Source organism: Patiria miniata, unplaced genomic scaffold, assembly GCF_015706575.1.
Source record: "Patiria miniata isolate m_02_andy unplaced genomic scaffold, ASM1570657v1 HiC_scaffold_22, whole genome shotgun sequence".
Taxonomy (NCBI): Eukaryota; Metazoa; Echinodermata; class Asteroidea; order Valvatida; family Asterinidae; genus Patiria; species Patiria miniata.
In genome coordinates, this window is record NW_024037061.1 from 10,483,054 (window position 1) to 10,508,874 (window position 25,821).

General features: G+C 39.1%; 2 protein-coding genes across 3 annotated transcripts; one reads left to right on the forward strand and one right to left on the reverse strand.

The window, feature by feature from the left end:
• Positions 1-1,984: 1,984 nt before the first annotated feature.
• LOC119730605 (very low-density lipoprotein receptor-like) lies at positions 1,985-10,941 on the reverse strand. Its single transcript, XM_038203592.1, has 4 exons — positions 10,646-10,941; positions 5,218-5,315; positions 3,140-3,286; positions 1,985-2,986 (listed from the first exon to the last, which is right to left on the reverse strand). Exons 2-4 carry the CDS (start codon positions 5,285-5,287, stop codon positions 2,805-2,807), a joined length of 399 nt encoding a protein of 132 aa, XP_038059520.1. The 5' UTR covers positions 5,288-5,315; positions 10,646-10,941; the 3' UTR covers positions 1,985-2,804.
• A 6,147-nt stretch (positions 10,942-17,088) lies between these two features.
• On the forward strand, positions 17,089-24,972 carry LOC119730343 (development-specific protein LVN1.2-like). Of its 2 annotated transcripts, none has more exons than XM_038203190.1 (6): positions 17,089-17,313; positions 18,684-18,829; positions 19,018-19,102; positions 21,217-21,384; positions 22,074-22,165; positions 24,052-24,972. In XM_038203190.1, the coding sequence occupies exons 1-6, from the start codon at positions 17,214-17,216 to the stop codon at positions 24,106-24,108; spliced, it is 648 nt and encodes a 215-aa protein (XP_038059118.1). In that variant the 5' UTR covers positions 17,089-17,213; the 3' UTR covers positions 24,109-24,972. The 2 variants fall into 2 exon arrangements, with proteins under 2 accessions (XP_038059118.1, XP_038059119.1); XM_038203191.1 differs by lacking the exon at positions 17,089-17,313 and adding an exon at positions 17,790-18,032.
• The last annotated feature ends 849 nt before the right edge of the window (positions 24,973-25,821 follow it).

The window sequence follows — 25,821 nt, forward strand, 5'->3', positions numbered from 1 at the left end:
ACACGTTAAGATTTGTGGTTTTACAAAATAATACATGTACGGTTTTTATTATTATTATCAAGACATTGAAGTAGCATTCAGGGGCGGCGGAAAAAAAATGACCGTTTTTCAGAAGTGAATGAACATTTCAGGAAATTGGCCGGGAAAACCTATAGTTGAAAAGATCGTCAATAAAATAGAGTACAAGAGAAGAACAACTTCAAAAACTCACGGTATGTGTGTGTAATTAATGCAAAAATGAATTTCGGGCTTCATTCTGGTCCTCCAAAATGAAGCATTGTAATTCGTCATTCCAATCGCACATGAGTACATTTAAAGGTAACTGCCAAAATGGTCAGAAATGTCCTGATTGATTGTAAGTAAATAACAGGATCAAACATTCAGATTGAGTTTCCAAATCCGTTTTGGTATGTTTTTTGAAATTCTGAAAAGAAGCTTGCCTTGGTTTTTTTTTCAGAGCCTCACAAACTCACAAAAGATTCGTTAATACATTGGAACGTCGCTATAACGAATATCGTGGGATCCACAGAAATTGTTCGTAATAGCAATCGTTCGGTATAGCGATTTTCACACATACGTGGCGCCCCCTTTTACTTACTGTTATTGTGTACTTGCATTTACAAACCACGCGCGGAGTCGCCAAACTTGTCCATTAATATTTTTTTAATTCCGTAGCAGAACTTCACCAAGTACGCCCTGGTAGTTACTGAAAGACTTCGAACACGTGCAACTATTGAATCATGCAATTACACAGTTTTCAATAATAGCCATTTGTCGCTCTTCTGTTGACATTTCCAACAACAATGTTCGGTACGTTTTGTACACAAAAATTGGGAGCCAAGGCTGATGTTCGTGCCATATTTTCAATGGGGAGCGCTGATAAAACCCTACAATCAGGCACACTATATTAATGAAAGTGTACAAAATATGAACCATTCTCACGACTGTATTTAGGGGAGACCGTTCGCACGTACGTCACATTTTTACATTTTGCTTGTACAATTTTTGTATGGAATTTTTTGGGGGGTGGCTAGACAAAAATTTGCCCCCCCCCCCGTAGAACCGCCACTTGCTGATCGAGATCCAGAACCAAAATAATCCAGAGGGAACCCGCTGACCGGCCGGATGTTGCAAACTTCAAATGGGGGGACCTCATTTGACGCTTTAATGGGCGCTCTTCCCCCTTTTCTTAATCTTTTGTCTCTGACAACATCCAAGCTATTACTAAGAAGCATAACACTATGGCACTGACACTCCTGCGTTTGTGAGGCGGCAATAACTTTCTTGTTTTCACATGAGAATGGGAAAGACATAATTACTTGGTAGTGTCCAGTACGTTTTGTGTTTCTGGTATTTGTTTACGTTTGGTTGTTCATCGGTGGTTTCTTGCCAGCCTTTTTCAGTGTGCAGTTCTACAATAAATGACGGGGCACGGTCTCCATAAAGCCACGGAGACTTCCCGGACCCCTAGGTTTTTTTTAATTTTTTTTTTTTTTTTATAATTCAGTAGTTTTTATGGAATGATTACAAGACGCAATATGATCTTGGATTCTTTCCCTTCAATAAAAATTATCTATAAGACCGAAAAACAATAGTGGAAGGAAAAGGCTACATCTGTGGATTCCAACCAGGTATTTACCGAGCCTTAGCATAGGCTACTGTGGCAACATGGCATTTCCTCTTTAAAATGATATAATGTATTGCCCATATTCTATATCAATGGTCACTTTCTTTTTCATGAATAAACATAAATATATCCTTCGAAACTACTGAATCATCCATGAATTGCCTTACCCGCCTACGGAATATGTTCACGTCGTTCTCCCCGTATTCTCAGAATTTAAAAAGACAAACGCCATTTTTTTCGGTTGATGGGAAAGGATTGGATCTGTTATTTTTGTAAGTGAGGGCAGTGTTATAAGTAACCACAATAAAAAAATACTTCAAGAAATTGACAGTGTAACTAATGTTCTGATTTACCAACACATAGACGTGTTTATTGAAGGCATCAATAAATCCTAAAACTGAAATGCTATATCCCTTCAACAATTATCATGAGGGGTAAAATAAAATCCTTATGTTCATTTAAATTTTGTCAGATGTTGCAATAGACCTTTCTACGCTTGGTTGGCAAACTGCATTTTTGCCAACCCAGGTTGCAAAACTATGGAAGGTCCAACAACTGCAAAAGTGAAGAAGAGTTATTACAGATCACCAAAATATTATTTGATTGTTGGAAATACAATATTGTCAACAACGCTACAACATAATTCCTAAACATGTTTTTTACTTTGTATTGAGGGCGTTATGGGGACTTTTTTGGGAAAAACATGTTGCCAACCACGGCTTCAAATAATGCGCTTGCGGCAGCCCATATAAAATGGCGCCCATGTTTACAACAAAAGAATTCGTCTATAGTCAGATGGCATATGGTCGGAATCGTGACCGACTGGTCCAAAGCGCCCAACTTTAAAGATGGATTCTTATAGCCCTAGAGAAGACATTTAGAATGGGTGACACCTGAAATTCTTTTGGGAAGGGTGCCTAATTTGCATAAGTCGTTAATACCTGCGTGTAAAATGTTTTTCCCATATTTGAGTATATCTTTATTTCTTCTTCTTTTTTTTTTTGAAAAGTGTATTTTGGGGATGTTGCAATCTTAATCTAGTCCAAATCTGATTCGAGTTGTTGCACCTCAAAACTTTAGGCATACAAGATTATACCGATAAACGCTCATCACGCATGGACAACATACATTTATTTCCCCGGATATTGTTAAACCAGCAACTATCTCCTGTCACTCTCTATTGGCATGGTGGTATGACCTCCGTGCCATTGCAGCCGGACTCGTCGGAGTTGTCTGCGCAGTCCATCACTCCGTCGCACCGCTGACATCCCAAGATGCACATGCCATTGTCGCACTGGAAGCTCTGAAGGGGCTTGCCGTCACTTGCCATCTTATCTTGGAAATCTAGCTCGCAATCGACTGCAAGAAGAAACGGGAAATATCTAAAGAAATAACTCGAGTGACATCAAACAGTCCATGAATTTCAATCGCTGACACTTGACTTAGCTGACAACTGATTCACAGCTGTTGAAACGTGCTTGAGTTTTGAGTGCATACAGAGTTGCATCTTACCAGCGCGTTTTTCTTCGCATTGGTCCTCATCTGAGTTATCCCGGCAGTCCGGCACGTAGTCGCATTCATAGTAATCCATCCAGCATTCGTTCCCAGTCCGACACTGAAAGTACGGAATCTTGTACTTTTGGAACATGGCACAAGAGACTATTCACACAGAGAGGAAGAAGAAGGGTAAAGACTCAATAAGGAACAAAATGGTGACAGACTGCCTTTAACAAAGATTCTGCTGGGATCAAAACTTTATAGTAATAATAATAACTAGATGTGGTTGTAACCGAACAACCACAGAGCTGTTCCCAACATATTTTTGATATCCTATTATTTGATTGGACTGTAGAAAATAACTGAATATTTTTTTAAAACCGGAAGTAAGGGTCATATACTTTGACATACACTTGGTAAATAAATAGACACTTCCGTGTCTATTTATTTACCAAGTTTGAGATCAATTGGTCCAATAGTTTTATAGTGATAAGACTATAAAGATTGCCTCATTAAATATTCATGACGTCATAACACGAGAACGATAAATTTCACATTGATAAGAATGCAATATGTTTATCTGGTTATGTTGTTCAGTGCTAATTAACAATTGTTGACTGCTGTGATGTGGGATATGCGCTTTAAACACCCGAGGGGCACATAGCACCCGGTGCAAATACCCGAAGGGGAGAATATCACCCGAGGAGAAGCCGAATACCCGAAGGTGGGAATATCACCCTCCGCTTTGTCTCGGGTGCTATATGCGCCCCTCGGGTGTTCAAAACATATCTCACATCACAGCAGTCAACAACTGTTTTGTACACCGTCTTTGATTCGTTGGATTGTGGTGTAAAAACCACGAAAACAAACAGCAGTAAACACAACAATCATGACAATCGAATGGCAACTCATATGCATGTTGCGTGCTGATCGTCTGCTAGTTCGCTGCTCCTACTCGTGTGTGAAAGCATACGGTGATAATAGCGTGGGTACCAACGATACAAGCGTTTCACACCGTGCGTACACCGTGCGTACACCGTGCGTACATGGCACCCTCCCTGCAGGATATCACGTACGTGATATCCCACAGGGAGTGTGCCGTGACTGGTTATAAACTTAAGTAACACGTGATTGTTCTAGGCCAATGAAAATACAGCATTCGGTATTGGGAACAGCTAATAATAAATAATGATAATAGTTTTTTTTTATAGCGCTTCATACCAAAGGTCTTAAGGCTCGTCACAATAATTATTAGCACTATTCATCAGGCCACGAGACCTGTTTTTTTTTTCAGCAGCTCGAGATCAGCGCATTCTGGTCTCTACCTTCACAGTAACCCATAAATACTCTTTGGTGAAGAGAAACAATTGTAGTAAAGTGGCTTGCCCAAGAACAAAGTACTATGTTCCACTTTAGGATTCGAACCCACGTACCACGTGAGTCAAAACCTATTTCCATTGGACAACAGCGCTCTAAACTTTGGCCTTGTTATGTTTGTTGATTTGTACTTTTTCGGTTCAATGCAGTCAGCAAGCAGCTTGCAGCAGTTTTACTCATTTTAATGAAGCGACAGGATGACTTAAATTCCAAAAGGGTCCCCACACTGTGTAAAAAATTCTGTTAGGAAAATAGCGACAGATAAGGCGTAAAACTTAAGTGAGGAAAATGACAACATGAGTGACTGTAGCTTATAGAAGATGTACCCATAGAAAAGCCGTAATTTCAGTCGGAAAATGGCGACATGAATCCGCACATGAAATCGGCAACAACATGAGGAGAACCCCGGGCAGGACACAATGAGTACAATAATAATTAGCGAAAGATAGTTCAAAACTCAACTAAAGGAAACGGTAGAAGAATTGAACACCCCCCCCCCCAAAAAAAAAAAAAAAAAGATGAAGAAGAAGAAGAATCAGAGGGCCTCGGAGAATGAGGAACACTTTTGTTATTAAATTATAAAGTTTGCGGGTAACACCATGTAGAAAGAGATCTCTTCTTGGAAGAAGTGTAGTTCTGAAAAGAACCGGTCAGTGTGCTCTGTCCGCCCTCGGTAGGTTTTGTACTTATCATGGAAAGATTTGGTTGATACTTACTCTGTGCACTGGTCGAAACAATCAGCGAGAAACAGATGATTGCGATAACAGATGCAATTTCAAGCTTCATTTTTGGATGATGGGTAGAAAACTTTCTCCTGAAAGTATATTAAACAAATCAGATTAAATGTAAATCCCATCACAATACTCAATAACAATTGCGTGAAGTCCACAATTGCAAAATTGGAATGTTTTGCCTTACATTTTTTTGCGACGTATCACTAATGATGTGACAAAGTTGTCAGTTCAATCGTATCTTTTGGAATACCAATTACACTTTAATACCGTACACATAAGTTTTACACGTTCAGTAGGATTCCACAAAGATATATGTACACATCTAAATTTCTCTATTTGTCAGCGACACCACGAAGTAACACCCATGTACATACCAGTGAAAACTAGCAATCGGAGAAAATAGCATCCAAAGTTGAACGCCTTCCAGAACAACACTTTGCGTCAAAACGGCAGAGTATTTTCAGTTGGGTTTCTCGTTGTGGACACTTGATGAATTGAAATCATTAAATCGGCTGTTTTTCACCCATTTGTGTATTAAATCAACGAGAAATAAGACAGCAAAAGCTGAGAAACGAAAATTTTCGTTTGCACGAAGTAACACTCTTCAATGTATACAAAACGAGGAAAGTGCAACTTCAGGTCAGCGCGCGCGCTCATACAAGGAGGGTGTTAGTTCGTGAAAACGTTTTTTTGCTCACATTTGAGCAGAGCGCGCGCCATGCATTGCAATGGTAAATGGAACTTGAGTGTGTGTTACTTCGTAAAAACGAAAATCGTCACTTTTGCGCAAAAGTTGCCATGGATAATTAGCGTAATTATTAAAGTGAACCTCTTGAAGCTTTGAAACTTCGTAAAATGGTGGGCCTTGATGAATAATGTTTGAACATGTTAAAAAAAAATTGAAAATCGAAGAAGAAAAAAACAGGTTTAACACGGTGGAGTGTTACTTCGTGGTGTCGGTGACGAATTGTATCTCATCTGAATGTTCAATTTTTGAGTCATGATGACAAAATAGCTCTTTGTTTCTCGAAACATCTTGTTCATAGTAACATTAGGTCCTGTATTACATTACCTACCAAATTCCAAAGACAAAATATGTCATTACTCTCCTTAACAAGACAAACAAATTTGAAATAAATATAATGCTGCTTCAAATGATCAACGCGCGGGACTGACAAAGATTAAGCAGTGGTCTATTAATTAAATTCTAAAAGTTGCATCGGAATTCAAATTGCACCTGGGCCAATATGTGGATTGGGTTTTCAGTCCCCTGCCTGATTTCGTAGGTTTCCCCCGAAATATTCGTCTGGGCTTTTCCTCCCACCTGTAAAACTGTAACTTCTTCTCATCGTCTCCTCTCTACAGGTTTCTTGAGGAATGCAAGCGACAGTGCCTTGTACCCAACGCTTTTAAAATTTATCCAAATTTTAACCAGGGTTTGGTAAAAATTTAACCAACTGTTGTTTACCCGGTGAACAGCACAACAAATACCCAACGTTTGACGAAATGTGCCCGTTGGGTAAAAGTTGGGCAAAACTGGCAAATTTTACACAGTGTTGGTTCAACTTTTAACCAACTGTTTTAACCAACCACATTTTAACAACGTTTTGAGAGTGCACTGCAGTCTTCAAATTCTCTTCAATGTGTGCACTGCAGTCTTCAAGAACCCGTACTCCGATAACCGTCATCTTTCACAGGTTACGATGCACATTTGATTATGCAAGGCATTTCTACTCACGACGGCAAAATGACGTGCATTGCTAAACATTCCGAAAAGTGCATCTCATTTGACAATCAGAAGACGGATCTTCTTATATGCAAAAAAAGGACACTAATCGGTACTCGTTTCAATAATTTAATCAAACCCGCTCACCGCCGAGAAGCCAATTTTACAGCAGTCTCAAAAAACGAACACATCTCAACAGAAGATGACGTCAGAGCGCAACGAGCGTGGCAGAACGTGAACGTTAAAACCTTGGGTGAATATCGTGACTTCTAAGTGACTACGAAGACGCTATGCTCCCGGCGTGTTTGAGAATTCCAGGCGAGTGTGTAAAGTCAAGTGGGCCTATATGTTAGATCCAATTAATTATCACACAACACCCGGGTTATTGTGTGACGCTCTGTTAAAACACTCTCAAATCGAATTGGAGCTGTTGCCAGAAGTAGACAAACATGTATTTTTCGGGGAGCACCCCGAAAAATACATGCCAGAGGAATATGTGTCTGTGTATCAACGAATGTTATTGTCGATCGAGCCGAACCAAAATTGTCCGGTACACTAAACCCTGAACGCAAATAATGTATTACATTACATCGCGCCACAGATGTATCCGGAGCTTGGGTTAAAACTCGAAAAAGTACATTGCGCTCTATAATTTACGCAGAAACCTTGGGTGAAGTCGTACATGGACAAAAACACTCGACTCAGAAAAAAAAAAGTTAGACATTGAAAAATATATATATTTTTTATATGATGAACCACTCAGTATTTAGCAAGACAATGGAGACGTGAGAAATAGACTAAATACAGTTCTACTCAGAGACGAACAAGAGAAAAAATACAAAATTGTGTCTACACCAAATTATAAATCGACCACCGCATTGTAAATTATCATTTTTTTTCCTCAAATGTACGAAAACTAAAGCGCTGTTAAACAACTCTCACGTACGACTTTTACTACAATCAAATAAAAACGATGTGCGGATAGAGTTAGAATAATGTACACCGACACAGATTCTTAATCATTAAAAAACAGATGTACACGAAGATACGAAAGCAATTCGACTTGTACGATTTCTAAAACTCTTGATTTCTACAAATCAGAGTTGTAGTGACTCGAGTCAATGAAACGACTCGAGTCCGATCGAGTAACAATTGTTTATGACTTGACTCAACTCGAGTCCATATGGGTAAATGACTCGACTCGACTCGAGTCAATGTGAGCAAATGACGCGACTCGACTCGAGTCTCTCATCAGAAAACTCGACTTGACTCGAGCGAAGGCTAATTAGACTCGAGTCCCACAAATAAAAGCAAAACTTTGCAAAAATATTTGCAATGACTTACGGCGCAACATTTATGTTCACGCCGCTTTGCGATTACAGTACGGTACAGCGGCCGCTTGTCGTGTACAGAACATACGCACAACGTGTCACAGACTCCCACCTTGTGGTTATGGAACGCACAAAATACTATCAAGGAACCGCACTATAAAATGCATTTTCCGATTCGTGGTTTCATCATTGGCTTTGGGCGATTTCTTATAAGGTCTTTGATTCGAACGCCGGCTAAAGTTATTTCCTCCTTTTAAAATTTATAGAGATACAACCCTATTTTAGCGAAAACAATTCTAGACCCGAAGCCATACCAGATAGCTATCAGACCGAAATTTCATTTCTGGTTAATAACTGTAAGTGATACAAATTACTTTTTACTTTACTAAATTATTTTTTTAATCACAAAGGTTCTGGTGATCTTGTCACATCAATCTAATTCTTCTCGCTTGAATAATCCCAACAACTCAGTATTCAATTGATTTGATTTGACCCATATAGTGACGGCAACGATCTAGTCTGGGCAGATTAGGAGCGTATTTTATGTACTGAAGTTTGGCTTGATAACAAAGATCATTATATCATTGTTCCCAATGGAGTTAATCTTTTACAAATTTCTCGTCGATAAAATGTTTTTTTGTCGTATAAACCACATCGCAAGTCGCACTTTTTACAATCTTAAAACACACTTTTTTTGTTTACTATCGCGACGGGTTTGCAATCTCTGCGTTCTCTACCGTGTATACCCGGGTTAGGCAGACGTATCGTGACGTAATCAATGCAAAGAGTTACAGTCTTAGGTCTCTCGCCGACCGACTTTGAACTCGAGTATCGACATTTGGTTTTTGACATCTCGTGCATTCTTTGTCTCTTCCATTTCAATTATATAAACATAAAATATTTTATTTATTTTTAAAAAGTTTTTTTCACGACCAAATTATTCTTCTTAATAGACCAGGTTTTTAGAGAATTTGTAGAGAGAGGGGTCGCAGAGACATTATAAAAAAAATAGAATTAATTTTAACACTTTAATTTAAAAAAAAATAAAAATAAGAAAGAGAGCATAATTTTAGGGGAAGGGGAGAGAAAAAAAAATGAGAGAAGACGGATTGAGTAGAATGAGGTGGACAGGGAAAAAATGGCCGTGGTTCAGAACCATCACTTTCCCGCTACTTACATCATAATGTCTTACACAAGAATAAGAACATGTTGAAAACCATGTTCGTTTATATCTGACGCGGCAGGTTTAACATTGTCAAACACAGTTGGGTAATAAACTGTTGGGACATTTTATTTGCCCAACCTCGGTATGAATTGCCTCATTATAGGTTAATCCCGGTAACAATTGACCAACTATTCGGGAAAAAAATTGCTCAAGAGTGTAGGTGGTTTGTATGTTGACCAACATTGGTCTGCATGCGCCTACTTTACCATTTGCCTAACTTTTTAGTTAGCGTAGCATTTCCAGCAGCGCTTTATAGCCATCAAATTGCGAGCCAGATCACTTTTGCGCCGCATTTTACTATGCACATAATCAAGTATAATTGACAATTCATCCTGAGAAATCAGGTCAATATACTGAAAGTTCGATATAAGCAACCTAATAGCAAAGAAACATTATGTGGCTTGAGTAAAGACCAGCACGCTAAAAGGTCGATTTGGTGGATCAACATGTTGCACCGCAAAATTCCTCCTTGCAATAATTACACGAAAACCGCATATCTTCAACGTATAAAAGTGCCTTGATTTGTATTAATATCAGGTTAAAACATAAAAACAGACTGTCGGTTTTATTTGGTTAAAGTCATGTTTACATTTTTGAGCACTTTATTTTCAAAGATTGACTCCTTGAAACGAAAGGCTCATCATTGAAGATTTTCATTAAAGGCATATACATTGTAATATGATCATTGCTTTTCATGCAGTTTGTTCGTTTCCAATAGTAATTACACCACTCAAAATCAAAAGAACAATGTTCAAAATCTAACCTTTTGAAGTTTCAGCTTAGAGTGGATATTACATGTTTATGGAAAACATTGAGAAAGAAAACCAAGCACAACCTTTCATCAATAGCACTCTTTATTTAAAAAAAAACCAGTCAATTTCCTGCTCGTTGGAAATCACCGACATTTCTTGATTTCTTCGAACCAACAGCAAGCCAGACGGAATATTTCACGGGGTGTTTAGTACCAGTACGATCTTTTATCCAAGTAGACTGTTTGATAATAATTCCGTAGGCTACGTTTGGGATAGATACAAATAATCCTATATGCCTTTAACTTCGATAGTGATAAAGCATATAACCTGAAAAGTCAAACATGAAATGAGAAGATAGAGTGGTTACATCTCTTACCTCACGAAAAAGGCGGCAATCTTCTACCGGTTCAGAGATACCGTGGTGTGCGTGTCTTCAGTAAGGCTGTTCGGCAGTGTTTTCAGTCTCGATTTCTGAACGATGTATATGCCCAGGTAAGCGATAGGTGGAAGTATTTATAGAAAAAAATGGTTGAATCCGTATTGATAGACTATGTATGACAGAGCCTATTACGTACATGGAGTTTATGCAGCATACGCTTGCTATCTTAAAAAAAAAGAGAGAAACAAAAATACTTTTTTGGTCTGAAAGTTTAGTCCAGTGAGCTCGAGAAGCCTATAGGGGCCTGTAATGTATTGTGCATGACCGGAACTATATGTTGGAACTATATCACTTATGCGCGCATTGATAATCAACTCAGTAATGACGTCATGCCATGCGAGCATAATAATTCACCTAATATGGCAGCTCCCAGTTTCATTGTTGACGTTATTTTCCCCAGAATAACCACGTAAATGACAGGGCCTGCCTATGGGTCTTTTTTATGTTTATGTTTTTTCCTTTTTTCAAATCAGACGTGTTTTTTTTAAAGAAGTGTTTTCATATATGAGAAAATAGCAAGGACAAATCGGTATGTGCAGGCAACATTCAGGGAGTTGATTTTTTATTTGATGAAGATTTATTGAAACTTTCACGTTTTGTCTGAATGGTGAGAGTCAATGGGATAGAGTATAGGCAATCTTGCCCGCAATCTTGGGTCTGTTTCTGCTTTTAATCATAATTGTGTTTTTGTAAGTGTTTAGTAGAGAAGAACCCCCCCCCCCAAAAAAAAAAGCATGTGCAGGCAACATTCGGGAAGTAATCCCTTGATAATAATTTGTTGGAAAATTCCAACATTTGCAGCCGTGTATTATAATTTATTTAGAGGAAATATGAAATTAAACGAATACAGACTGCCTTGACACGGGGTACAGCAAATTGTAATCCAGCGAGCGTCCCATTTTCCTCATGGAAATCGTCATAACATCAGAGAAAGGCTAGTTTATTTTTGTTTCTAAATCACTTTTCTTCCGGTGTTATCCAACGAGCAATGAGAAACGAATTTTACTAAAGGGAATGATCGTGTGGGAGAGCAGTTTTATGTCGAATGCCTTGGGCGTTGCCAAGATTTCTTCTAGAGGGGGTAATGCACATTTCGCCCCCCCCCCTCCTCCCCCCAAACACCCCCCCCCCCCCAAAAAAAAAACCCCAAAAAACAAACAAATACCTGTACTTTTGCCAGCATATTCTCATTTTATCTTGTTTTTTGAGGGTGGGCATGGGGGCATTAACCCACCACTTTTTTAGATGATAAAAAGTAGTAATTAAGTAGTAAAGTCTGTCAGGAGCAAATGTGGCCCATTGGGTCATGGACAGCGCCGGCATTTATCTCCGGTTTCAGAGAATATTTCTTTTCCCCCGGATGGGATGCTAGTCCATCGCAGCTAATGCCGGCACCCATTGATAGTCCTTGGTGGAGAGAGGCAAGTGTGGATGACACAACATAATGGCCAGCAGGACACAACATAATGGCCAGCAGCTGAATTCGAACTCCTGACCCTCTGATCATGAATCACAAACCCTAACCACGCTACGGCCCAAAAAAAGGAGTTTGATCACTGCTTGCTCAATTTTAAGTTGGTTGCTGCCTCGGCAAATAATATGGAAGACATAATCTAACTTTTGAAGCGCATTTCTGGTGCTGCACATGGCTACCCGAAAACAAAAAAAGTCAAACTTCCATATGGAGATTGACGGAGCCTCTAAAGTCCTTGGAGTTATTGTAACACATGCCTGTCATCTAAAAATACATGTACACGTTTTATGGCTGTTTTGTCTTTGCACAGACGCAATAAAATTATATTCTGAATTATCGAAAGAATGGTTCGTGGCTAGACTGTACGAATCATTAATTTTCTGCATAAGCAATACAATATGCTTATTTTCTAAAAAAAAAAAAATGCATTTTGTGGCTTTTTGGTATTTGCAGGGCATCATAAAAGTTTGCTCTGTTATTTGTTGGTCCCATTTCAATAGTTTATACAATTAGGCAGCTGCTGAACGTCGGAGGGAATTGCAACCGCCCCCTCCGTACTGTAGAAGGAGGCTCGTTAGAAATGAGAGGGTGAAATTATTGTCCATTTGTCTTTGATTAAAACAGTTGTTCTTCCTCGTTTCTACTCATGAATATTAATTTGTGAAGACATTTTTTTTTTAAAGCCAGCCACCCAGTCAAAATATGAGAAGCAGAAAAAAGCTGCCTAATATAGGAGACGTGATCCACTTTTTTTTGGTTCACATTATGACTACTCAAAAACAGAAACAGTGTCAGTAGACTTCAATTTGGAATTTGACGGAGCCTCTATGTCCCGAATCCACACTTTTAACAAAAGTGTGACTTCATAGCAATGGTTTAATTCAAAGTGAGCAACTGCATGGGCTGGCTTTCAATTTCCATTTTTGTTGCATTGTTGTTGCATTCAAAAGTCTTTATTACGAATGACAAAGGTTACAGTACAGAGGAGCCAGTTGATTGACACAAATTTATTGATCACGCCCCTTCGTTTCAGCGAGGAATATGATTGGACAGGACAACCGTCATGACGAGCTGTCATGAGGAACCGTCATGACTAACCGTCCAAAACGAAAGAACGTTATCAAGTCCGAATTTCAGCCCAGGAAATTAATTCTGGTTAAAGTAGGAGCATATTGAAACTACACTTTCAAACTCGAAAACTTTAGTACACGAGAACAAAGAAATGACCCCACAAGGATACAAATTCCCTTTGTATGTTGGTTACTTCGTCAGCGTGTTTAGGCATATAGCTTCTTTAATAGTTCTTAAAATTAATGTGGCCTGACGTTGCGAGCTTAGCAAGTTCTTCTTCAGAGGCTAAAACAGAAATGACAGAGGTACATGTACATACATACATTAACATGGGGGTGCACACAAACAAACGTTATTGCGCTCTCTGTTCTTGCGCTGAACCATTATTGATATACTTCTGTCAATACATTTGTGCTGAGTAATAAACTTGGGGATCGTCGAAGTAGGCCTCATGGTATTTTTTTAAAGTGCGCCAATACACTCTTTGAACTTCATGATGATAATGCCGTGAAACACGAGTGTCTTTATTGAAATGGCCTGATTTGCGTCTTTTCTAAATTACATGTACGGGTTTTTAGGGTCACTTTTCCTGTTGGAAATCAACCACTTCGTGGGTGCGTTCGAGTAACGTCCTCGATGAGTGAACACGGGTACATGCAGACGTGCTAGCTTTGGGGATCATTGAAGAAGGCCTAAATGTATTTTTTTTTGAAAATGCCTTGCATCAGCCGAAACTTTACACTCGTTGAACTTCATCATAGTCACGTGAAAAACCAGTTTTGATATTGAAGTCACCTGATGTGTGTCCTATCTAAACTTGTGGAGAGTCACTTGACCTGTGATAAAACAACAGCTGCACGTGTGCTTTCGAGTAACTTCTTCGATGACTGTACGCGGGAAAGGCAGACGGGTTAGCCACGCGAGTCAGGCTTAGCGAACGTTCGCCTGTACAATGGAATATAATGCAAGGCGGTCGATAGGCTTTAATTTATCTAAGGGCCCATTGGACGTTATTTGGACTCCGCTTGCGCACGACGCACAGGACGGTTGGCATATCGCCATGGAATTTCGGAGACGGTCATGGCGTGAGCCATGGTAGTAGTAGTAGTGACATTTATTTCAATGATGTCATTCATTACAATTAAACATGTATAAATTAGAAAAAGGCAGTAGTATAATATTTGATAGTAATGTACACAGTGATTCTAAAATGTGAAATTAAATGACAACATTTAGGTATAAGGTTAAGCAGAACGCTTTTGTGCCCTTACCTATGGACAACATACGACCGAGGGACAAACAAAACAATACGTGAGACAGACAGGACAAGTGCGAGACAAGGCCTAAATATTGATACACAAAATAATGGAATTTCAATTGATGAATATGATTCGAGAAAATGAGTTTTTAAATTGTTGACAAAGACAGATAGTGAAGGTAACAATTTAAGAGAATCATCTAAACTATTCCAGTACAAAGTGCCTCGCTGAATAACACTATTTTTTGACATTGCCGTTCTGTTAAATCGGACGAACAAATTTCCCCTAGCCCTACTTCGAGTGTTATATACATGAATGTTAGATGCTAAGGTTAAACAAGAATTAAAACATGACGGAAGTAAATTATGCATACATTTATACATTAGTTTTCCTAAATTAAGGTTATATAAGTCATTACATTGTAATATATTTAATTGAGCAAATAATGGAGCAGAATGATCACGATAGCCAGCACTCGAAATTACACCAACTACTCGTTTTTGTAAAGTAAGTAATTTGTTTCATTTAGATGGCAAACTACCCCAGGTCAAGATTGAGTAATTTAAGTATGGTAAAACAAAAGAATTATTCAATGTTAATAAAATCTTTCTCGGAAGGTAATATTTCAAACGATTCATTATTTCAATGTTTGTTGAAATTTTTGTCGCTACTTCATCAATATGATCCCGAAATAATGGGTTAGCCACAGGAATAATGCCACATTTCTTTACTGCAGCGGATCCAGGGGGCCCAGGGAGGGGCAGGGAGACAACAACCCCCCCCCCCCCCCCAAAAAAAAAAAAAAAAAGAGAGAGAGAGAGAGAGAGAGAGAGAGAGAGGGGGGGGGGGAGAGAATAAAATAAAAAGGAAAATCTGATTTGTCTTTTTTATAGGATTCAAAGGGCCCAGGGCCCATGAAATGAATTATGCAACTGTCGACTCCTCCTAAATGTATGAAAACATTTTGGCAGCCATTTTTTGGTTAATTCCATTAGAAAGTGTTCGTCTTTAAATATTTAACATTTCCCATGCTTTTCCCAACAACTGAGGGCGCTTTGCTGTGAAGTCATTTCAGGAAGACACTGTTGAGTTGACAGATTTTCTGTTCAAATTGCGAACCCACAATTTGCTTACTGAAAATATTCTGTGAGAAAAGTGCTTATTGAAGGTACTGCTGCGCTATGTGTACAGACAAGAAACACCAAAGAAAAGAAAATTTACCACAGCGAAAAATCCAAATTCAGGCAACTTTTTTGTGCAGAAATAGCTGCAACATTGCGGTTTCCGCCTGAAATAACATCACACATTTTGCTCATGAATATGAAAATTTGCATTAACATAAAAAACAAAAAGGCACTAAAATTCCCTTGAAAATAAATGAAATTGAAAATTACATTGCATGGGCCCCTTAAAGTGAAGACCATCGTTTAAAACCCACGCTGTCGTCTGCTCACTGCCTTTCCTTCGACGAATTTGGTAAATATTACTAAAAAAAATAAAGGTAAGGGGAAAAAATGTCAAATAAGGTCGAGTTCCGATCTCCTAACTACAAGTCGATCGGTCATTCCTCCCCTAAATGTTCTAGATTCGGCGGCGGGTGCATTTTAACACGGGGTTGCATAACCCAGGGTCGACCCCGTTGAGCTATTCAAACACACGCCACGAAACGCGACTGTCGTGCCTATTAGCAGAGTCCGACTTCAAGTGGTCTAGGTACACAAAGAAGAACCAGTATAAAAGATGGTTATATGACTCCATGATAGCGTTATTGATTTGTAGGCTTATCCCGCCTAATACTTGTCCCTGTAACACTAATGCTCTATCATTTAGAAGGCAGTTGTGTACATGTACATTGCATAGTACCATATTTTAAGCGCTTTTCACTATAACACCAACGATCTAACATTTAGAAGGCATTGTGTACATTGCATAGTACCAGTACCATCTTTTAAGCGCTTTTCCCTGTAACACTAACGCTCTATCATTTAGAAGGCAGTTGTACATTGCATAGTATTATAGTTTAGGTGGTAACGATTGTTGTGTTTGTAACTTGCTTTAATCTTGTTTACATGTACCAGTTAAGCTCTCATGAGGGCGCTGTTCATACCCACTGTGACCTTGCCGCTTCTGGCATCCATGTTGGTTTTCGCCATGATTACAATATGAAGTAACACGACAGTTTAAGCTCGTGTCTTGTGTCAATTTATTTCACAAACCTAACATAATTTGGCGACGAGGATGAATCAGATTAACCTCCCAAAAGCAAATCGCTCCGTCGGTTCAGTCCCAGCACCTATACCAACTTAATGACGGCACCCGTTGGAATACACGCCGACTTATTCCAACCCCTTCACCTACAGCCACACAGATCTTCCATTCTGCTTCCCAATGGAAAACGCAACCCCTGCAACAGCTCAAGCTCCACTACGCCGATCTCAGTGCACCTGCACTGAGCCTCATCACCTAAAGGACCTCGACTGTTCATGAAATGGGATTTTCCAAAGGGGGGAAAATATGTTGTGTTTGTAACTTGCTTTAATTTTGTTTACATGTACCAGTTAAGCTCTCATGAGGGCGCTGTTCTTACCCACTGTAACCTTGCCGCTTCTGGCATCCATGTTGGTTTTCGGATTACAATATGAAGTAACACGACAGTTTAAGCTCGTGTCTTGTGTCTATTTATTTCACAAACCTAACAACGATGGACGTCAAACCGGTGTTGTTTCTGCTGCTGGTTGCAGTAGCATTGAGCCAGGCCCAGAAGAAATGTTGTTTCCCAGACCAATATGAAGCAATGGACGGTGAGTTTGGAACACTTGAACCGCGTTCAGTTTCTCAGATCAAATAAACCTGTTAACATGTAATCAGTTTTGGACTGTCTTTCTTTCGCAGAAAAATTGCTCAAAATCTTCCCCTTGAAAATAAATGAAATTGAAAATTACATTGCATGGACCCCTTAAAGTGAAGACCTCCGTTTGAAATCCACGCTGTCGTCTGCTTACTGCCTTTCCTTCGACGAATTTGGTAAATATTACTTTTAAAAAAGGTAAGGGGAAAAGAATGTCAAATAAGGTCGAGTTCCCATCTCCTAAGTACAAGCTGATCGGTCATTCCTCCCCTTTATGTTCTAGATTCGGCGGTGCATTTTAACACGGGGTTGCATAACCCAGGGTCGACCCCGTTGAGCTATTCAAACACACGCCACGAAACGCGACTGTCGTGCCTATTAGCATAGTCAAAGTCCTACTTCAAGTGGTCTGTTTACACAAAGAAGTATAAAAAGAAGGTTACGTGACTCCATGATAGCGTTGTTGATTTGTAGGCTTATCCCGCCCAATACTTCGCTTGTCCGTGACACTAACGCTCTAACATTTAGAAGGCAGTTGTATATTGCATAGTACCATATTTTAGGCGGTAAAGATGGACGTCAAATCGGTATTGTTTCTGCTGCTGGTTGCAGTAGCATTGAGCCAGGCCCAGAAGAAATGTTGTTTCCCAGACCAATATGAATCAATGGACGGTGAGTTTGGACACTTGAACCGCGTTCAGTTTCTGATCAAATAATCTGTATACATGTAATCAGTTTTGGACTGTAACACTTTCATTCGCAGAAAAATTGCTCAAAATCTTCAGGAGGGTTCACATAAACTAACCTTTTAAACTTTTAGCTCAGTGCACTATACATTTTGAAAAAACAAACAAACAAACAAACAAACAAACAAACAAACAAACACCCCAACAAACAAACAAACACCACAATAAACGTATGTACAATTTTTGGGTTATCGTTACTGGCACCCTAATTTTGATATCACCTTCAATGTTACCTTTCTTCCCAACGATATTATACTTTTGTCAATCCTGGCCAGCTTGGATTGGATTGTTTCTGTTTAGTATTTGTTTACTTTTGTGGATTGCTTGTTGTATCATGTTATTTGGCCGAATAAATTACAATAGTAACAATAATAATTACATGGTATTTTACACCATCTTCAATTTGAGCTAGCAAGATTTCCTGCCATTAATTCTTAATATATATCGCCTTTCCGTGTAATTGCAAACGATCCCAGGTAGCTTTTAAATTAGGCAACTGCACCGGATGAGGCTGTTTTTGACCTGGACACATTTCTTGAAATAAATGTAGCTTTCCCTTTTGGGATTGGATTTACAGGTCTAATTACCGCCACGGTTCAGTCTGGGCAAGGTATGGCTCAGACGTTGGGGGTACAGTTTGCCTTCGATTACACCAACAGACGTGTGGGCGAATTTTTTCAACTGTCCGGCAGTATGTATCAGTATGTCTTAGACTACAACAAGGTAAGCCCGACACTTTTTCATGGACATCGGGCAAGTTCCTGGTGATATCATCTCATATGTCATGTTGGGATTAGTCATTTTGGGGAATCAGTTTAATAGGCAGCGGATAATATTAGTTAAACCAGTGGGATTCACAATCCAACCATGCAACTGAAGTATCCTCTCCTTTTCTTCTCCAAAATGAACAGGGCATCATGTACGTCATCAATCTCACTATGAAGAGTTGCCAGAAAAGTCCACTACCGATAAAGCAAATGCAGCACTGTGTTCCAAGTAAGTGCACACCTAGGGATGTTGGGTGTTAAATGGTTAAATCGTTGACAAGTTTCTCATTTAAGTTTCATACTTACGGTTTAACAACTGTTCTGTTTAAAGTTCTGTAACATACTAGATACTTAAACTTAACAAGAAAATTCAACTCGCCTGGCAAAATAGCAACGTGAAGCAATGATATACAAATCTAAATATCCATGATATTTGTGAGCAGTACTATCAAACCTTAATAAAGCAGGCATGCTAAAAATCCGTTTGGGTTATGTCAGTAAAAAACACTTTGCTACAAAATCTGTTAACGACGTCATACAAGTGACCACATCAGAATACAGCTTGCCCGCGATGTCACAACGAGCTTGTTTCGAGCAGAAGTCTTTAGAATTATACGAAATTTTGTTTTGTTTGAAATACATACTCCTGCTCTTGTAAAGTTTCTTCTGTTTTCAAATTTAGAACATGTATTTAATGTATAAATTGTTCCAAGAACGTTGCTTTCTGATGTTGAACCTTTTTTAACAGTTCCTAAATGTATTATCAAAAGTTTAGATTTAGTATTAAGTGCTAGAACAAATTGCATGAACATTTTATATACATGTAACTATTCATTTAATTCAAGTTTGAAGTCAGTGTAATTTAACCAATCTAAGACTAAAACAGGGAGTTTTAGGCCTACATTGCACTCAGTCCTCTGCCCTCTGCCCAGTCTCTCAGTCCTCTGGCAGTACCATTTAGGGACGGGTTCCTGTACCCTACAGTCTGTTGCAAGCAGTGGATGATTGACAACTCCATGCAATGAGAGTAGTAGACACGATTTTTTTTTGTTTATGTTTGGCCGAGCGTACCCAACCACGCTACTGTGTATGGTTGATTTTTGTTTTTTTGTGACCCGATAAAAGTGTGGGGAGGGGGGGCATGCCCCCCAGTGGAAAGAGTGTGGGGGCAGTGGCCCCCCCCCCCCTGCCCCCCTCCCTGTTCCGCCGCCGGTGTACTCGATCATAAGTACTCAAAAAAACAAAACCAAGTACTCGGCACGTACTCGTAATTTTGTACTCGGACTCGTCCGTTAACTCGACAAATTGTACTCGGTTAACTCGATCCCTGTCGCGCAGTACTCGAAAGAAAATTAGGACTTTTTCGATACTAATTTGTCGATACTAAGCTTTGACCTAAAATTTCACAGAGTGTTTGTGAAAATGATGAAAGTATTGCGCTGTGTTCTTTATCGACTCAAAATAGAGTATTCGTGAATGGGTATTGGAATTATAAGCGCTCGCATTATCGCTGGTGCACAAATTTTTTTTACTGTCTTATTCCTACTGAATACTACAAGAATACCAGCGAATTAAATCGCAACCTTTTCTCCATGGGCTGCATGTGCGTTCATCACACGAGGCATTTTCTAACTAACAAGGCGCGGAGAGATCGTATCCGTGGGGAAAAGGTTGTGCACTTCACTCTTTGTTGGAAACGCGTCACATTCTCTGGCGCATGGCGATGAGTTCAATCCAGACGTAGACATGTCTTCTTGGTCAGAAATTATATCTTGGGGGTTTAGAGATCACAAGGAATATTTCGCTAACGGACAGAAGCAGCACAGCGCAGTATGCAAGTCATGTGGGCTGCGGATTTTTAATATGTGTACGTGTTAATTTCTGGGAACACTGGGTAATTATTTTACATATTACATGTAAAGTAACGGTGCTAATTTCCATAATTCTTAAGTTTGAAAATGTAATCAGGATGTACTTGATATCTTTGTACTCGTACTCGGCCCGTACTCGGACTCTGAAAAACTCAAACTCGGATTTTTGGCACAGGACTTGACTAAAAGTACTCGGACTCGGCCTTTACTCGGCACTGTGTGTACTCGGAATACTTGGTACTCCAGTTTTGCTACTCGACTATGGGATGCATCATTACGGCGCCCTGGACAGAGCCATTAAGACCATTGAGACCCTTAGGTACCCATCTGGCGACCCGTGTAGTTTTCACTGCGACTTGGTAGTTGTTGTTGCGTACCAGCCATTTTACAAGGACGCAGTGAGAGCGCATATATATATTATGATCGCAGACAATCTGACAGGGCCTTTATAAACCTCTTTATGTTCCTACAGGTAACGCCACTTACGGAGGTTCTTTCTATGCTGGGGATCACAAGTTGACTGCAGACACTTTTAGCTACCCCGTTAACGAAGGACAGGTTGCTGGCAATGTGACCCTGTCTGTCACCAAGGATAACTGCATTCCATTCAGTCTATCGTTCATCGGATCGATGGGTGGAAGTATGTCATTCAACGTTCAATAGTCATGGTTTAACCCTTCCAGCAGCTTGCCCAAAAATTTACGTGGTGGAACCACCATGAGAATTTTATCACATCATGTGTTTCTAGGTCAATAACCCTGCCATGCCTGTCCATGCACAACATATAGGTCATTCACATGGCCAGGGATTGTTTACAACCTGTTTGGGCTCCTGGCGGCACGAGGGGTTGACACAAAGGGATCGGCGGCACTTAGGGGTTGGCCACTAAGATCTCCCATTACTGCACAAAGGCATTGGGCGCCATTTTGGCTTCTGTCTTTCAACACTCCTTACTCCGGAGTGGGTAGGGTCTGGCCAATGGGAGTCTACAGGCTTGTGGTGTATAGTAGGGGCGAGGATTACATGGAAGCTTGGTCTTATTGGCCCGTTGAAAAAAATGACAATTTTTCAAAAATAAATTGATGTGGCAGGAACAAATATCAATTGAAATAGAGAAAAATTACGAAGCAAAAATGTGGACAAGATTCAGGCAATTATTTAGTTTCGGAAAAAAAAACCCATACAAATGTGACATAAACTCACCACCACATGTTAATCGGCTCATTCAATCGGATCTTTATTCATATTTGTTTTCTGACCGTGTCTACTGTCAAACATTGAAGAAAATTCGTATTGAATAATTGACTTTCTGCACTTGTCTGTTTCTAGATTCTATGTTAAGCGTATCAGGATACGTCAACTATAGCCCAGGGATCCAGGACCCCTCTAAGTACTTCACTATCCCAAACTATTGCCCAACGGTAAGTTCGCTGTCTTGCCGTTACCGTACCCTCAGCTTTTTATCCCCCTAATTTGCGAGAATTATTATTATTAATATTAAAACATAAATTCCATGTTAAACGTCTCAAAGCGCTGTTCAAGCATTTCAATAAAATACATCCTAAAAATAATCAAGGTAATAAATTACAAAAGATAAGAGATATAAAAGATAAAAACACATTCAATTAAAAAACAAAAAGATTTAAAAAGATGAAATTTAAGACGGGACTTAAAGTTCTGAAAGGTATCCAGAGAACAAAATGTAGCCGGTAGTCTATTACATCCAGATATTTTGTTCCTCAAATTTTGAGGAACAAAATATCGCCACAGTAAGCTGTCTTGCTAATTATAGATTAAGATTAACTGCCCCAGAGACTTTCGAATATACAACATGTCCAGTGGATCGAAAATAGAAAAAGATTATTGATATAATCTGGTGCCACACCCTTAAGACCCTTAAAATGAAATAAAGAATCTGAAACTCAAAATGTTTCTTGTCCAGGAATCCAATGCAAACCTTCTAAACTTTAATTACCACCAAGTTAATGTGTAATGAGAACGGGCATATCCATTTAATATGTTACCGTGTTTCCTCTTGTGTCCGTTGATCTAGTAAACCTCCACGTCAGGTATCGTGGTTTTTTCTCTATTTCCTCAACCGACTTAACATCATTATACAGGGTGTCCCCCCCCCAAAAAAAAGGAAAAGACAAAAAAAGAATGTCCCTCTGGAGGATGTACAGAATTCTCGTAAATCATGAAGCCAATTTCAAATTCAATTATATAGTTGAAGAGTGTTACAACTGATAATGTACTAACCAACGGGTACTGTATCACTAACCGACAATGTAACAGAAATTGAACGATAGTGTAGTAAAAATGTACTACACTATCAGTCGATTTTTGTTACATTATCGGTCCTAACCGATAATGTAACAAAAATTGACTGATAGTGTAGTAACATTTACTACACTATCGGTCAATTTCTGTTACATTATCGGTTAGTGATACAGTATCGGTCAATTTGTGTGACATTATCGGTTTGTGATACATTATCAATTGGTTACTACATTATCAGTTGTAACAGAGCGAGTTTCATCAGCTTTGTGCAAGAGAGCGAGATTTAAACGCCATACGAAAAATACTTAGTTTCAGAATTCGCCACTTTCGACTTGACGTCCTCCAGTGTCGATACAGCGCTGGAGGACGGAGCTGAAGCCATGTTCTAAAGATTGAAGCTTCTGGATGAATGCAGGATCACTCCTGATGTCCTTGCCAATGATCGAGGACAAACGAGGACGATCGAGGAGGTGTGCAATGACATCAGGGTGGTCCTGTATTCCTTCAGACACTTCCAGTCGCAGCACGTGGCTCAAGCCCTGCCTCCAGCGCTGTATCGACATTGGAGAAAGTCTAGTCGAAAAGTGGTTGATTCTTAAAGTGAGAATTCGTATGGCGTTTACATATCACCCTCATGCACAAAACTAATGAAACTTTCTCCATAATTTTGTCATGCCACATTTACGTGTGCCACATTTTTACTTCCATTGGAAGACAACAGAGTTAATAATAGTCCAAAATAGGACAGGTTCTTTTTGGCACGTAGGGTATGTATTGTTAAACTATTAATGGTCTTTTGTGTTACATTAATGATCTTTCAAAACCACTGAACCAAATTCAACAATAACTACACACAAGAAAGACAAACTATTTGGGCTCATCAATAATTGGATTTTGAAATTGTCTTCATGAATTACGAGAATTCCCTGCATCATCCGGAGGGATTTTTTGGGGGTCACCCTGAATAACATCTTCAAAGTATCTAAAATTCTGATTGCCAAACCAATTTCTTTTGCCTTCTCAACAGTTCTTCACTCCGGAACCGAAAGAGGGACATGCTTTCATCATGCCGTTCCTGCTGTGAGTGCGCCCTCAACGGCTATACTTGGACTGAACCAATCTATCGGCCGATCGAATTTAAGTCTAGAATCAATTCGAAATCAGTTGCTAAAGTTTAGTTTGGCTACGCCAGTGAAATACTTCCAACAACTAGGATTCAAATCTGTATTTGGATTTACAATGACTTGTGACTCCTTTTTTCTCGAAATTCTGTCTACACATAAGGTTTCCTTGTTTGCACATCCAATATGGCTTGTTTCAATATTTGCTGCGATTATTGTAGAATTAAAAAAAACCATAAATACAAATATAGGAATTTCGTTGTCCGATCTTGGAGAATTCGTTAATTTATAGAAAATGCCCTCTTGAAGTGGAAAATACAGATGTTACCACCGACTTAAGCTCCTGTTGATAATTGACAAGTTGTCTGCACAGATTATTTCACACTAAGTCATTAGGTCATGACACCAACTATGAAGTCAGGAAAAAAAAAGTGCATTTCAACAAACCTAACTTTAACGTTTGTGAGTGAAATGTTTTTGTTTCAGTCAGCAAAGGCCTAAGGGACACTTGACCAAAAATATTGATTGACTTACATTGTTTACATTATTTAAAGATGATGCAAAAATCAAGACAAAAGTTGCAACAACTGAGCAGAAGATGTTAAATGGTAGAAAACCTGACGTAAAACTGCAGATAATGCACATGGGAACAAGACACCTAGTTTCAAAATGGAGTTGATTATTCTGAATGACTGCTTTATTTCAATAATGTTGAAATATTTTTTTTCTAATCGTGGCATAATGCAATACGTAGCTTACACAATGTGTACTTAGAATACGGGTTTTAATTGAGATTAAATAAAATAGTATTTGCAACTTGGTTTTGACATCGGATGTGTTGAGCGCGTTCGTTGTAACCACCAACCTGCACGGTGCAGCCCATTAAAAGCATGTAATGGTGATATGCGATAACGTCGTACCAAGCTGCTGACCTTTCATGGATATCGGAAACGAAAATGTCGTCTAGACTACATATTCGTGAACAAGAAATGGACGCGTCTGATACGCAAAGTGCAACATATCAAGCCACACTGCGTTTGCTCTGACCACACACTTCTAACATGCACACTCAGCATGCAACTTTGGAGATATCAGCTACACTGTTGACTTTAGGCATTTGTCATCAAACCGGAAGTTGGATGAAATCTATGCATATACAAACATGCGTCCATGTAATGTTTGTGTTTTGTGAAGTTGTTTTCACTGTGTCTTGCATATGCATGCCGAGTGAACTAAATCACCATTATTTCGCACGCTTCTTTTGGCTGATAACGTTATCAAACCGCAAGTAACATGCTAATTAAATGTATAATGAAATCTTTCAAACTCAAAAGCAACATTTAAAAAAAAATTGTAAAGTGGAAAAAGGCTTAACTTCATATTTTTTCCTCTTTTTTACATAAAACTATTCTATTCTATTCTAAACTGATCTGCACATATTGTCCAATGAAAAAGTTGCATGCCCGATTACCATGCGATTGTTACATACAAAACCAAAATAATGTAAAACAGCTTTTTTTCTAGGCAATAATTATCTGCAGCTTTTCTTACAAACGGATCAACACAAGAACTTGATCATGTATCAAATTATAAGTGTTTTTAGTTCAAAAAGTGACCGATTTACTTTTTTTACAACATAACTCCTGTACCAAATGAAGCCTCATATGCACAGTTGC